Source organism: Leptonotus elevatus, chromosome 17, assembly GCF_054856555.1.
Source record: "Leptonotus elevatus isolate MCC_2025b chromosome 17, RoL_Lele_1.0, whole genome shotgun sequence".
NCBI classification, from domain to species: domain Eukaryota; kingdom Metazoa; phylum Chordata; class Actinopteri; order Syngnathiformes; family Syngnathidae; genus Leptonotus; species Leptonotus elevatus.
In genome coordinates this window covers 4,134,843-4,150,388 of record NC_141255.1, presented here as the reverse complement: position 1 = coordinate 4,150,388, position 15,546 = coordinate 4,134,843, and the positions used below count along the sequence as shown (strand labels likewise).

The 15,546-nt window shown below is 44.2% G+C and overlaps 1 protein-coding gene across 1 annotated transcript in view; it reads right to left on the bottom strand.

Moving 5' to 3' along the window:
• The window catches only part of LOC147159345 (dynein axonemal heavy chain 2-like), a 32,897-nt gene that overhangs the window by 990 nt on the left and 16,361 nt on the right, over positions 1-15,546 (bottom strand). Inside the window, 38 exon segments of the mRNA XM_086058658.1 lie at positions 1,003-1,179; positions 1,747-1,861; positions 3,188-3,336; positions 3,484-3,718; positions 3,849-4,033; positions 4,104-4,295; positions 4,961-5,151; positions 5,248-5,431; positions 5,515-5,663; positions 6,395-6,581; positions 6,663-6,789; positions 6,861-7,060; positions 7,142-7,286; positions 7,365-7,498; positions 7,619-7,767; positions 7,981-8,131; positions 8,310-8,376; positions 9,114-9,262; positions 9,352-9,474; positions 9,555-9,719; positions 9,794-9,910; positions 9,989-10,158; positions 10,358-10,499; positions 10,927-11,043; positions 11,459-11,669; positions 11,740-11,879; positions 11,976-12,108; positions 12,182-12,482; positions 12,560-12,727; positions 12,799-12,948; positions 13,021-13,151; positions 13,247-13,332; positions 13,426-13,614; positions 13,692-13,796; positions 14,557-14,781; positions 14,882-15,080; positions 15,146-15,237; positions 15,392-15,544. Of these exon segments, the coding sequence (XP_085914784.1) occupies positions 1,003-1,179; positions 1,747-1,861; positions 3,188-3,336; positions 3,484-3,718; positions 3,849-4,033; positions 4,104-4,295; positions 4,961-5,151; positions 5,248-5,431; positions 5,515-5,663; positions 6,395-6,581; positions 6,663-6,789; positions 6,861-7,060; positions 7,142-7,286; positions 7,365-7,498; positions 7,619-7,767; positions 7,981-8,131; positions 8,310-8,376; positions 9,114-9,262; positions 9,352-9,474; positions 9,555-9,719; positions 9,794-9,910; positions 9,989-10,158; positions 10,358-10,499; positions 10,927-11,043; positions 11,459-11,669; positions 11,740-11,879; positions 11,976-12,108; positions 12,182-12,482; positions 12,560-12,727; positions 12,799-12,948; positions 13,021-13,151; positions 13,247-13,332; positions 13,426-13,614; positions 13,692-13,796; positions 14,557-14,781; positions 14,882-15,080; positions 15,146-15,237; positions 15,392-15,544 (6,003 nt within the window).

Below are 15,546 nucleotides of genomic sequence, written 5' to 3'. Positions count from 1 at the left end.
TAACAATGACAAAACGATGCCAGGTAATGTATTACACACTCTAAAAACAGGTAAAAAAATAAAATAAAATAAAAATAGGGTCAAAAATGGCCCGACCCAACTTTTAAAGTTGTTGGGGGTTTTTTTTTATACAAAAATGATTAAATTGATAACCTGCAAAGCAACCTAATCTGTTGGGCAGTGTGGGGATTATTCATTTGACACAAGTTTTGGGGTTAATTTAATAACCTAATTGAATTGGGTCAAAAATGAATCAACCCAACTTTAACTTATTTAATTTTGTTGATGCCAATTTGTTGGGTTGTTTTGTGGGTTTGACTCAACTTTTTGGGTTAACTGAATAACCCAATTCAATTGGGTAAAAAATGAACCAACCCAACTTTTTCAGTTATTTAACCTAAAAAAGGTCAAATTAAATTAATAACCCACAAAGCAATACTTTTTTGGGGTTGTTTTGTTTGCTATTTATTTGACCCAACTTTTTTGGATTACCGGTAATTGAATAACCTAATTGAAATGGGCAAAAATTAATTACCAAACTAACTTTTTTTAAATTTGTGGACGCCAATTTTTCAATTTGTTGGGTTGTTGTGTCGGTGTGACTCAACCTGTTGAGTTAATTGAATAACTCAATTTAATTGGGTCAAAAATGAACCGACCCAACATTTTTTCAGTTATTTAACCCAAAAAGGGTCAAATTAAATGAATAGCCCGCAAAGCAACCTTTTTTTTTTTTTGGGGAGTTATTCATTTTACCCAACTTTTGGAGTTAAGCGAATAACCCAAAAAGTTGGGTTGGTCCCTTTATGACCCAATTTGGGTTATTTTTGGCCCAACTGTTTTTAGAGCGTACTGTTCCCCAGTGGCCAAGGCGAGCACACCAACATGACACATTCCATTTAATGACCATGTTCTTATAAAGCCCAACAATACAGAGAGCTATTTCCCCGATCACAAATAAAACGAAGACATGAAACCTATTAAACTGACTCCTATTGTCACCTTGTTTTGCCGAGCGGCCGACTGCAGCACGGCGGTGAGGAAGCCGTTGGGGAAGGTGAAGCCGGAAAGCCAGAACAAGGTTGGGGGCTGCGCCCGCTCGGCCCAGCGTGAAAACTGAAGAACGCGCTGGCAGAGGTCGCGGGTCCACGCTGCCAGGGGCTTGAGAGAGGGGTATGCCTGGTGGACCGAGACCACGTCACTTTTCATCAACTTTGATTGCTTGCTAAAACAACAATTCAAAACATTGTGGAGGGACTGCCACAGAAGTAGGGCAGCCGAGCTATTGATATTGCTGCACAATCCAGATGAGTGCGCAGATGAGAAAGAGAAAAAAAAAAAACAAGGGATGGCAGTGAGAAATGAACTGGAGACTTTTTTGGCACGCAAGCAGTCGGTTAAAATGAGAGAAGCTGAGCTGGAAGCAGCAGAGCTAATAGCTGTCCAGTGCTCCTATTAAATGGTATGCACGCACACACACACACACACACACACAGAGTAATAAGCCTTTGGCCGGCATTCAATACGCTCAGGGTCCTTTTCGGAAAGTGGGGCCGGCCTTAAGAGCTTTCGCTGCTTATTACTCTGCGATTAGATCCACAGATGCCGGCTTTTTTTTGGTGCATGTGTTCCACCTGAGTGAGAGCTAAATACATTTTTAATCGCGGAGGTTTAGCAAGAGAAAATGTGAGGGAAAGATGGAAAAGTACACGTCATCGTGCGCATCACATTAGTCGCGTGTGTCACCTTCTCCCAGAGCGGTGGCACTCTGGCGTCGTACATGCAGTTGAAGGTCTCCTCCAAGCTGGATGACATCACCACCAAACCTTTGATCCCTTTCTCCAGCTCCACTAAGGACGACCTGACACACATTTAACGCCGTTTGAGAAAGTGCCTTGAGATACGAGTGACCAATTATATATTATTGTTAAAGCTGCAATATGGAACTTTTTCCCCCAAAATAACTTTCCAATAAGATTTTTATTTGAGCATTTATGACTGAAATGTCTTCTAATTAGTAGATTAACACCGTAGCTGTTCACAATCGGTACTCCTGCAAGTCTCTGGCCAATAGTTTTCAGACTGGATTCGGGTTAGAATTTCCCGTGTCCTGTCTGCGGATGTGACGTCATGTGCGTGGTGTGTATGTGAAGAACGGTATGTGCAGTTTCATTATTCGTCAGTGGGTGGCAGTAGCGATTCGAATTGGAATATTCTAAATTCAGGCGCTTTAAGTAAAAAATTGAGACATGAGGTGAAATGTATTCTCAAATTAAACATAAAACAAGAGAATTACTTGGTATATACTGTATTAAAAATAAAATAAATCCATTTTGCCTGAAAAACAATGCCCCGCTAGTTACGGTTAGCATTTTTTTTCTTTTTCTTTTTTTTGTTTAAATCCCAAAAATTCTGAAATGCTGATCAAGCACTAGTGAGAGTTTTGCACGAAAAATGGGGCTTGGCTCCACAAATACAAAAATAAAAATAATAAAATTAAACTTTAAAAAAAAACATTAAAAATGTTTTTAAAACTTTTTTTTTTAAAGAAGAAGAAAAAACTAATCGTATACAAGCATGCGGTGGTCCGCTGCATTACTAATCCTACAAATAATATTAGTCTTTATAACAGGCTTCCCCATTCCTGGTCCTCCAAACACACCTGATTCATGTCATCAGCTAGCTGTGCAGAAGACAGATAACGATCCAAATCTTTAGAATCAGGTGTGCTGGAGGACAGAAACATCTAAACCCTGCAGTACTCCGGCCCTCAAGGGCCAGGATTGGGGAAGCCTGCTTTATAATATTACAGAAACTTTCTGGGTTTTAGTAGAAGAAGAAAATAAGATTTGTTTGTGACTGTCTGACTAGTATTACGCTGCCTCCCGGTGGCCAAGAGGAAGCAGCACAATGAAATGGAGTGTAGCATTAAATAATGATGCATATCGCTGGCGTTGGGCCAAAACTTTATATTTTTACATCATAAATATTATTTCTAATTATGTTATCGTGCCATGTTTTGATGCATTATAGAGGGCAAATTTTCCTTAATTAATTAATAAAGTTTTTTTGAGGGGGTTGGCTGGAACAGATAAATGGCATTTCCATTCATTTCAATAGGGAAATATGCGCAGGGATTGTTGTCTTAATTCAGCAAGGTGGAACAACGAGAGCGCGGGGTTCGTACTTGATCATGCTCAGCAGGGCGTTGTATCTCTGGATCTCTTGCAGCAACACTACATCCAGGGGTGAAGGATCCAGGAAGAGCGAGCTGGCGCCCTCATAGTCGATGATGGATGGGATGGTCTGCCGCACATCCGCCAGCAGGTCTAACACCTGGAGACGGTACAAATCTCATGTTTGAGACAACACAAATATGCGCCGGGCTGTACACTGACAAGCATCTCTTCAAAGTGAAGAAAAAGTGTTTTTCAAAGACTATTTGGCCCTTTTATTCCATTATGTCCATAGCAAAGCCATCACCTTGTCCTCGCGACTGGGACCGGACCCCGCTGTGCTGGCGCTGGTCACTTGGGGCTGTAGCGACAGAAGCGTGTCAAACAGGGCCCTGGTCTCGGCGATCTGGCTGGCGATGTCAGCATTTGGGTGCTGGCCAAACAAGTCGGGGTGCTCGTGGCTGGGCAGCATGTTGATGAAGTCCTTGTAGGAGGACAGGGGTCCATCGTGGGGGATGTAATATGCGGCTAATGATGACAATCTAGGGAGAATTGAAACAAATTGTGTTCAATTGAATGGATTTCCAGATTTAACCCGCCGCGATCCTATCGCCAAAAAATGCAATATAAAAAGCACTTTATGTCCACTTGGTGGCGCTGAGTGTCATTTACTTGAAGTAAGGCTCGGTGACTGCGGCTTCGCAGAAGTAGTCGTTGATGTAGGTGGTGAGAAGGCGTCTGTCCCAGTCGTCTGTCACATGACCTCCGTAGTTGACCTCGGCGATGAGATACTTGAGGGCGTCCCAGGGTATTTGCTCGTACTCATTCAGGTACAGGCTGAGCAGATTCTCGCTCACCTGTAAACGGAAAAAACTCCAGGATGAGTTGAAATCGCGACAAGGGCCGCGAGCTTTCGTCACTCTTTGCCTCAAAATCGGAATTGTTGAATCCGTAGATGATGTTCCAGCCCAGCTGCAGGAATTTCTTTCTTTCCAGCAGGATGCTGTGAAAAAAGCAGAGGGAGAAGAGCAGCTTCCTGTAGAAGACGGGCTTGGCGCAGCGAGTGAACTGAGCCTCGGTCACCAGGTGGTAGAGACGCTTCATGTTGGCTCTCACTCCCTGCGGGCGACAAAGGCGCAAACACATGCACTGTAAAAACAGTTGGTTCAAAAATAACCCAAATTGGGTTAAAAAAAAATAACACCAACTAATCTTTTTGGGCTATTCTATTAACCCAAATTAAATTTTTGGGTTATTTGAGTTAACACAAAAAGTTGGGTCAAATGCATAACCCACAAAACAACCCAAAAATGGGGCTGCTTTGTGGGTTATTAATTTAAAAAAATATTTTTTTACCAACTTTATTGGTTAAATAATTCAAAAAGTTGGATCGGTTCATTTTTCACCCAATTCAATTGTTGTTTTGTGGGTTATTAATTTGACCCAACTTTTTGGGTACACACAAAACAACCCAACAAACGGGGTTACTTTGAGGGTTATTATTTAATTTAACCCAACGTTTTTAATTAAATAATCCAAAAAGTTGAGTCTATTCATATTTAACCAAATTCAGTTGGGTTATTCAATTAACCCCCAAAAGTTGGGTCAAACGAATAAACCACAAAACATGCCCCCCCAAAAAAGGTTGCTTTGTGGATTATTCATTTAATTTGTTTAATAACTCCAAAAGTTGGGTCGGTCCATTTTTGACCCAATTTGGGTTATTTTTTAACTCGACCGTTTGACGTGTGTGTATGCCTGCCATACAAAGCTCAAGGCTCTACCTTTGGCGGCTCCGTGGTCATCTTGATGCCCGCCTGCAGGATGTTGATGGGAAATTCGGGATGTGGCGAAGAGCTGAGCCAGAGTCGAAAGTCTGTGTGGGGCTTCTGCACCTCCAGCTGCTCCACCAGCTTGTCCAACTCGGGCATCCAGGAGAGAGAGAGGTGGCAGTTAGCCAGAAAGACCCAGTGACCTGGGACAGTCCAAAACGAAGGAATAAGTGAGAACGGATCTCAGTATCAAATGGGTTTTTACGCAACAGTCTGACTCAGAGCGAAAAAGAAAATACCCTTTCTAACTCCCTCTTCGATCATTTTCTTGGCGATGGGAGCCTGGCCCTGACCCAGGGAGAGAGCGTGGAAGAGTTTGCTCATGCCCGTTGTCTCGGCGAGCAGGAGCAGGGCTCCCGTGGGATCCACGCCAGGAGATAAGACGAAAACCAGAGGAGACAGGCATGTGGATTCGTCCACGACCTCAAGAGACAAGACCGAGGACAGCGATGAGAGAGGAGCAACAAGAGAACTTAAAAAAAAATAAAAATAAAAAAACTACTTACAGCCCTCATGTCGAGAACAGGTGGCTCCACAAAGCGAGGGCCCAGATAGTTGACGATGAAGGTGTTGGCGCAGAACAAGACGCGGTCTGGCCGAAGAGAACGGACGATGAGCATCCTCTGGAGCTCGTTGCAGCTGTTCTCCCAGTCTCCTGAAATGACAGAAACAATAATAAAATATTATTTTACATTTACAGTGCTACAAAACTTCTTTATTTCAAAATGGCTCCAATTCATTTTGATTCATGTGTTCATGTCTGCTGCAACCATGCCACCGATTAGCTAACTAAATTGCGCCCTCTGCTGGTAGCTGACAAGCACTGGCCGATACGCCTCAATTGCATTCAAATGTAGCATGTAAGCAGACGAGTTTTGTTGTTATGAATGCTAAACCCAATTAATCAATCGATTTTAGTCAAGTAAACCCAAAAAACTTTCTTTACAATAATATGTTCTAAGCAGCTCCACTCGCAGTCTAAAAACGGACTATTTCTATCCATCTCAGGTGGCGGCCATTTTGCCACTTGCTGTCGACTGAAAATGACATCTCAGTTTCTCAGGCATAAGATAACAACCAATCATGGCTCACCTATTTTCTGAGTTTTGTCTGCTATGGTCATGTGATGTTCACTAGCTGAGCCATGATTGGTCATTACCTGAGCAGCCGCGATGTCATTTTCGGTTGACACCATGTGGCAAAATGGCCGCCGCCGCCGGAGATGGATAAAAACGGGTGGACACAAACGCAATATAATAATCAGAATGTCATGTTTAGAATAGACTAGTGGAGCTGCATACGAGAACATATTGTTAAAAATATTTTGGGGTGAACTTCCTTTTCAATTCATCTAATGTCCTCATATTTATACTGCACCACACAAACCTGGTAGTAGGGCCTTCTCAGGCTCGGCACTGGTAAACCAAAGCTTCCAATCCCGTGGGTATTTTTCAAAAGAGGCCATGATGCCGTGGAAGTTTGGCAACTTGTCCAATTCTGTGATATTGTCCCAGCTGGAATCCACAAGCCAATTGCTGCACGGGTTTTCCATCTGAGCCTTCTTATCGAGTACCTGGAAACACAAAGAACGGTCAAATGTCATCCTGGAAGGATTAGACGAACCCCCCTCAGCATCCGAGCTGGCTTTTCTTACAATTCCACCACGGAGGAATAAGCTATACTCGTCCATGTTGAGTGTGCCGGCGACCTCGAGGATTTTGGCACACATTTGGAAGCTGAAGAGGAGCTTGTGCATCTCAAACAGACCCCGGCATGCATACCTGCAAAGGAACATGCCAGTAGGAAGCGATCCAGCCCTCAGGAGCCTTTTTATGTAAACCGTGCATCTTACTTGTAGACTGCATATGTGTGGTAGTCATTGAGGTTGACGATCCTTTCCTCCAGCTTTAAGCTGCTCTTGCTCTTCTCAATGCTGAGGTTGAACAGGTTAATGTAGGCATCCAGTGAGAACTGGTACATGGGATCAATGCGGCCCATGTCATTGAGGATGAAGAACAGGATGGAGGCCCGCTGAGCGCACGCGCGGTAGGCCTGACAAAAAAAAAAAAAAAAGATAATTTCCTCTTCGGCAAAAAATCCTCGATTTATTTTGCGGACGGGTGACGATCGAACCTCTCGAGCGGTGTCGATCTTGATTTCCGTCACTTCGCTGCTCTCCAGCTGCTCTGAAACCTCAGTGGCCGTCACTTTGGACGTTTGCAAGGTGTTCACCAGCTGCACGTCGTCCAGCAGGGAGCCGCTCGCCTCGTTTAGCAACCTGGAGGGCAGAACGCCGTTCTCGTAAAAAATGTTTTTGGGAAATAATTTTGGGAAGAGAAAGGGAAAATGTATTCACCTGAGGATCTCGTCCTCCAGTTCTTGCAGGCTTCTCTTTCCCGAGGCAATGCTCATCACCAGGTTGTCCTTTTGTTCTTCCAGGTCTGGACGTTCCTTACGCACCACAATACCTAAGAGTTGGGCTTCCAGACCCTGCCAGCAGGACACACACACACACACACACACACACACACACACAACAACACACACGGCAGTTCAAGCCAAATGATACAAATTTGAAAGAAAAGGGGGAAACAAACAACAAACTCCAACCTGCTCCTTGACAGCAAAATTGACAATGGTGGTCTTTGTAGAAATCTCCGGGGTATAGTGAGGATTTGACAGCTTGGTGGTGATGTAGAAGCGGAATTCCGGACTATATTCCAACTCCTTGTCACCCAATTTCAACAATAGCCTGCCACCTAGGAACAAAGCAGAAGAATATTTACTTGTACAGTGGGCCATCCATTTTACGTAGGAAAAAGTGTGTGTGTGTGTGTGTGTGTGTGTGTGTGTGTGTGTGTGTGTGTGTGTGTGTGTGTGTGTGTGTGTGTGTGTGTGTGTGTGTGTGTGTGTGTGTGTGTGTGTGTGTGTGTGTGTGTGTGTGTGTGTGTGTGTGCGTGTATGTGTGTGACCTATTCGCGTCAAGGACTTGTTGAGAATTGGGTTGAGAGACGGGTCCAAGTCCTCCTGGACGTTCTGCAGCAAAACAGGATTCCCAAACTGGATGGCGTTCTCCATTATAATCATGTAATCCGGCATCTGAAAGTCGATTAGTTTTAAGCCCTGCACAAATTCAAACACACACACACACACACACACACACACACATACACAATTATGCAGTTAGCCAACTTTATTTGTATATTGTTCATTCTGGATGTATTTACAGAAAGAACTAACATCCTGGTTTGAACAAAAAGCAAAACAAACAGTCGTGTCAACATCTCGGGACATGACTTACTTTCGTCATCTCCATTTTCTTGATCCATTTCATAGCTTGGCCTTGCGGGTCCACCATCAGCGGCCATCTTCACCAAAACAAAAGGAAAAAACATATTACAATACTTTTAAATTGGGATTACAGTAGGGATGTTCGATACCACTTTATTTCAGACCGATACTAGTACGAGTAGTCACCGATACCACTATTACATAACCCCCCCCAAATGAAATGAATGGCAATTTTCTATTTTTCTAAGGTCTAATTTCTAGTCCTTGATCATAAAAACTATACTAGTTATGTTACGCTATACCACGCTCTAAAAACAGTGTGAGTCAATAATACTACTACTTGGATCAATTTGATCCAACTTTGAGTCAACAAATGGGTCTTTTAGTGTAAAACAACTCATAAATATTGGTCAGGTCCTTTACTTGGGTCAAAAAAATGGGGCCATTTTGTATAAAACAACCCAGAAAGTTGGGTCAAATTGACCCATAAAGTGGACCGGTCCATTTTTGATCCATAATTGGATTACTTTTGACCCAACTGTTTTTAGAGTGCAATAATAACAACCAGGAAAAGTTAAACTATTTCCTGGATGCCAGAAAGATCAAGTACACAGCTGTGGAGCCTTTTTCTGCTGAATGTGGAAGAAGGTCTAATCTATTCAAAATGGTCTCTACTCTTATACTGTCTTGGCCGCCCACCCACATGGGGGTCAGCTCAGACTAGCCCATATGAAAATGTATGACCTGATGGTCTTAACTGGATAAGTGCGCCAGAGTGCAGATAGATAGCCACAGCTTGTGTTTCAGTTCTGACCGGTTGCCGCGGGTGACGATGACGCCGTTCTCAGTGGAGAAGGCATCAGAAGGCAGGCCTTGAATGTTCCAGTCCCTCACTGTGGTGGGGTTTGAAAGGAAAGTAGAAAAACTAAAGCCTGGGGTGCATGGGATAGTCTGACGCTGGACCTGAGAAGATAGAAAAGTGACAAAAAAGAGACGCTTTTAAAAATACTGGAAAAAGTCACGCAACCACAATGTCATCAAAATCTTTTGACCTCTTTCGTCCAGATTTCCAGCAGTTCCACTCGATAGTTAGAAAGGAAGGGGCCCATATAGGACAGAAATGACGCTGCGAGCAAACAGTCTCCAACCAGGAAGCTCATGTTGTCTTCAAGACCCTGAAACCACAACATTAGGTACTCCCCAACGCGCGTGTGTGCGTGTGTGTGCGTGTGTGTGTGTGTGTGTGTGTCCTTACCTTAACCGTCTGCTCCCAGCGGACGCCCTCCCCGGCCAGACCTTTCACCAGCTTGTCAGCTCGGTCCAGTTTCACTTCCATTTCGTCCGACCTCCTCTTCAAATCTTCCTTGGTGGCCACTTTTTCCGCATACTGTTTGTTGAGCTGTGCCAGTTTGTCCCCCACCTGTGCACAAAACCACGTCCATCACATCAGCTGTCCTTCGTTTCAAAAAGTGTATCCGTCTCCCAAGCAGGTACCTCTTTCAGTTTGTTCTCAGAGTCGGCCAGTTCGCCTTGCTTCAACGCGAGCTGGCACTCGGCAGCATTCAGCAGCTCGCGTTTTGGCTCCACCACCCTGAAGACACATCCGTAGACCTGCAACAGTTCTCTGTGTTTAGTTCTGCCCCATATTATTGTTGTTGTTGTTGTTGTTGTATGGTGACGAAGCCGTACCTCCATGGCTCTGACCCACATGCAAAGCGACTTTGCAGCCAGCGACACTTTCCCAGTGCTGTCCGGCGTGAAGTCAGGCTGTCTGCAGTAGTTGCCGATCCTCTTCAACACGCGGTCTGATATGTTTTCCTTGTCAAAGTTGATCAGGGTTTTGATGAAGTTGGCCTCACCTGTCACAAATACTTCACGTGAGAAAGGCTGCACTGCAATTCGTATTTGTAATTCTCGTGTTGACACAGAAGCCATCCGCTTAAAAAAAAAAAAAAAAAAAAAAAAAAATTAAAATAAAAAATTTAAAAAAAAAATTACAAAAATTAAAAATATTAAAAAATTAAAAAAATTAAAAAAATAAAAGTCCTCTTTCCTCACCCAGCTGTCTCTTGGCTTCTGCCCAGGTTGGCTCCTTGTTGAGAAGGGTCATGACCGCCTGCATCACTTTCTCCACCAGAGCGGGAGGACGGCCGTACGACTTAATCTCTGTCATGTCCTTTTTGTTCAGAGACTCCAGCGCCTTTGTTGTGGGGAAGATGGTGTCAATTTTAATTGGTCCCACTCTAAATAGAGTCAATTTTACACTTGGAAGAGAGTAAAATAAAATTACAATTAAATAAAATATGATAAAATAAATCAATAATACTTTTATTAAATAAATACAAATACAAAAATAAAATGTAAAAATAATAATAATAAAAAATAAATAACTATGTTTTTGGTGTCCTGTTGGATATAAGCAAACAGTAGGAGTGGCATAGCTCAGGTGGTAGAGTTAAACTGAAGGTCCTCAAGGTTCCTCAACCCTTGAGTGACTTGGTTTTTTTTTTTTTTTTACTCTCTTCCAAGTGTACATTTTACTCTTAACTGAGGCTATTTGGCCCCACCCTAAATAGAGTCAAGTTGACTGTGTAGTGACTTTAACAAGGTGCAGATTTCAGCCATACCTTGGTGGCCTCATCCAGGGCTGGCAGGGCTTCATCGAGCTCTCTTAATGCAGTCTGCGCGAGGGCTTTGCATTGAGCCTCCTCTGCCGAAATTTTCTCCTTTTTGGCACTCACAGTCTAATCACACATCACAGCACATTTTGCACTGTTAATCTAACACTTAAAAGAGTTAAATTTAACCCTGTGTCCGAGTGTATTTTGTCCTCATCAGCATTGGTGTTAAAGTAACTCTTTCCACAGTGTTAACATTTCAGTTTAAAATTAACTCCAAACTGAGTCAGAAAAATAACACTGGCTAACACTGTATAGTGTTAATAAAATTTAACACAACAGATAAAAAAAAAAAAAAAAAACTCTTGAGAGTAAACGTTGACACTCTTTAGCACCGTATTGAGTTATAGAAGATTAACACTGGAGAATCAAACAACTCTGTTAAGTGTTAATTTCACACACTACTACAGTATTTGGAAACACAAAGAATCACACAACCACACATACATTACTCCAAGGGAATCCATTTTTGGTATCCTACCTTCTGCTGCGTGTCAGCCTCCCTCGTCTGCTGTACGATGACAGTCAGGTATTCGTCGCACTCCTTCTGGTAGTCGGCCACCTGCTTATTGGACTCCTCCAGCTGCACGGTCATGGCGGCCACCTTCTCGCCAGTGTCGCTGATCTTAAAAAGGCCGTTTTTCAGCTTGTTGACCTGCTCCCCAAGTTCATGCCGCTTCTCTCCTAGAAGCCTGAATAAACAGACCGACAATTCATAAGCTGCAAAGCCATGAAACACAGTGCGTCCATTACGGTCCGTACTTCTTATATCCAGTCACCAGCTCCAGGTAGTTGGTGGGTGTCACATAATTATGTCTTTTCAGCTCCTGCTTCATCCTTTCTGAGCAGTCCACCACTGACTGGTGTGTCGTCACAAATATGGAGGCCACCTTAGTCTTGCTCTGCAACGAACAAAAGGGTAATTATCTTTTTTGGCAAGTTTACACACACACACACACACAAAAATGATAGATTTGCATTGATAGCGAGTGTCTCACTCCCTCAGTGGATCCCAGCTCCAGTCCCTCCAAGTAGCGCTCAGCAACCTCCAGCAGAGCATCTTTGGGCCACTCACAGAACCAGTCTATGGTCGTGCAGTTAACAAGCGCCGGGTACTGCAGGATACGGTTTCTGTAAGTAACAAACAAGCCTGCTGGTGATGGGAACTTTGTTATCAGGGTACAGGAAGGCAGCGTGAGGATACCTGAAGGGATCTCCCACGGGGCTCATGCAGAGAACAACATGCAGGTTGCTTCTGACTCGCTCTATTAGAAAACTGAATAAAGAGTTGGGCGTCTCAACCACATTCTCCTTCCTGGCAGCGTCGGACAGGGAATTGCAGACCTCCACAAATTCATCCGGCTTATAGAGGTTAGGGACTTCTCCAGAGCTCAGGATATTATTGATGTCTTCCAGGAAGGCTTCAACCACAATCTGGGTATCGTTGAACAGGAAGACAGTGGGCTTGCTGTCCACACCGGTCAAACGGTAGAGCCTCTTGATGTCTGGGAAAAGATGGAGAAAATCCTTGTTATGTTTGAGTGGATATGAGGAGGGCTGGAAACTTCCTGTGTCAGCTTACCTTCTCTAAATTCGATCTTGCGGTACTGTTTGGTGATTTCCACCTCAAACACCAGGTACTCGCAGATGGAAGCCGCCATCTTGGACAAGCTCTGTCGGCCCGAGCCCCCAACGCCGACCAGCAGCATGTTGCCCCTCGGCTGGCTGATCACACGGACCACGCGGGTTACTGTGAACGTAGCGCAGAAAACGGTTGCGGGAACCTTTTACTGGCAGGGCGTGGCATTCTTGTGTTCTCACTGTGTTCGATGGCGTCCCGGAAGAGCACCAGGTTCATGGGCACGACACCAGGTGTCAGGTTGTAGTCCTCCAGCTGGGTCTTCATGAACTTCTTGAGACTTGCTATGTCCAAAAGGTCTTCATACACTCCAGACTCTGTCAAGAAATCACCTGACATGCACCAGAATAAAATGAGTAAAAGCTAGCATAAGGCTAACATAACGCTTTGTGAGTGATACGTACCAAATACTGGGGGCACTTTATCGGGGCAGATATTGTGGAAAACGAGGTCAAAGATGGAGCCCATTTTCTCCCCTACCAATGTGATAAAGGAATCTGTGTCACTGCGGTCGATAAGCCGGTCGGAGAAAACCCTGAAATGTGTCATGAGACCAAGAACATCATATCAAGCAGTGCCAATCGAATCTCTCGAGTCAGCCTGGGAGTAAAAATCAAGGCGGTTTAATACCTGAAACACTCATGGATCCACAGTCTAACCATGCTGCTTTTACTATCCTGGAACTCTGGATCTGATCTCAGCAGACCCTGAAACACCTACAGTCAAAGGGATAGCATAGAAAAACAGAAATGAGATACGTGGTTGCCCTGTGCAGTCGGTACACTGTAAAATCAGTCCGACACGTGTACCTTGGAGATATCCCTGAGGTTGAAGAGGTAGTGCGTCTTGGCCGGAGTGGGAAGAAAACGAGCCGTAACTGAATAATACAGCTCCAAAGTAGCCTGGGTCAGAAGCTCACCGACAGGCTTGAGGTCCTCCTTAAAAACTTGCAGCTTCTGGTTAATCATGGTGCTGAAGATGCGTTTGATTTGTGAGTCCTGAAGGAAGAACATTTTTTTTGATTTTGTGGATGTTGTAGATGAGGAAAACTTGAAGGAAGGTAAGGGGGTCCTACATGGGGGAACGTCATGTTGATGAGGTTGAAACGGCTTTGCAAGCGGTCAGAAATAAAAGTCCTTCCTCCTCCGGGAGGTCCCATGGAGGCCAGCAGGGACATGTTCTAAAAGTTGGATGCGGCAATTACAGCGTTTCGGCCAAAGTCTACCCTTATTATGCATCTCTGAGCTGCAGCCATTTTGGCAATCGCGGTCCAATGAAGATGACATCACAGTTGCTCAGGTAATGACCAATCAAGGCTCTCCTTTCGCAAGATGAGCCGTGATTAGTCGTTACCTGAACCCTGAGCAACTGTGACGTAATTTTCAGTTGACAGCAAGTGGCAAAATGGCCGCCCCCAGAGATGGATCAAATCCAGTGGATTTTGCTGCCTTATTCAAAAAAACATTTCTTGACAATATGTTATATGTGACCTCACTAGTCCAAACATGACATTCTGATTAATATTACATGTGTGGAAAATGAGTTATGATGCAAAATCCAGCCGGTTTTTATCCATCTCAGGGGGCGGCCATTTTGCCACTTGCTGTCGACTGAAGATGACATCAGAGTTGCTCAGGGCTCAGGCAACAACCAATCACAGCTCATCTGTTTTCTGAAACTGAGCTGTGATTGTTTGTTACCTGAAAACTGAGCACCTGTGATGTAATTTTCACTCGAGGAGAAGAAGTAGCCAAATGGCCACCTTCTGATATTGATCAAAACTGCTGGATTTTGCTGCTTAACTCATATTCCACTAATGCAATATTAACCAGAATACCATATTTAGACTAGTGGGTCGCATGGAAAATATTATTGTCAAGAATTGTTCTTGGGTTAACTTGCCCCTTTGATGCAAAAACTCCCCATCTGCATTCTCTCACCTTGACATACGTCGTCGTCTGTTTCTGACGGTCAAACCAGAAGCCGTAGTCGATCCAGAGGCGTATCAGCTCCAGTGGCGGTTGTGAGCCAAAGAGGTCATGCGCTGGCATGTTGAGGTCATCCAGGTAACACAACAGATCCTTGCCCCCCACGGGCACATACACACCTTTGGTTCTCTTCTCTAAGCGGCCTTCCACAATGGCCTGGATGTTGTTTGAGGTGGTCTGGACGTAGACAATAAGAAATTACCGTTAAAAAGCCCTCAAAAAGTGAGCCTTTAAAAATGTCCTTGTATTAGATCACAATACAAATGTCAACACCAACCTGTGAAGACATATTGATCGTAAGCGTGGACCACTTGCCGCTGTCGAGGCCATGCAAGACCCCATGGACCACCGAGGTCTTGCCGGTGCCGACCGGCCCGGTAAGCAGCACCGGGTACTGACAATTCACCATTGCCGTTACTAAGAAGTTGTAGCGAACCGTGTCCACTGTCGGAACCATAATCTTGTAGAATGGAGCGCTGCAAGAGAGGGGATGTCATACGCGTGTTTCGTCGGGAACTGAACGCCATCTTGTCCCACTCACTTGGAGTTGTAGCGCCAGCCTTTTGGCAGTTTATTTTCAAATGGTGCCCAGGATTTGTTTTTCATGTCTACATAGTACTCATACACTGTGTCCTAAAGGATGGAAAATGGAAATAAGAACAACAAACATTACGAATGGCTGCTATATTTAGCATTCATAACAGGTTCTTAAATCAGGCTGATCACAAATAGTTACATTTCGAAGCCTGATTTAATGACTGCATTCTTCTCACGCTCGAACACTGACCTTGATGGGAAAGGTGCCATCCAACTCCCGCAGGAAGTTATCCATCTTCTTGCGCCCGTCCTCATTGACAGAGGCGCAAACGGACCAGATGAGACTGAAGACAAACCAGAGCTCCACGACCCGACCCAAGTTGTCCGCATCAGACATGTTCAACT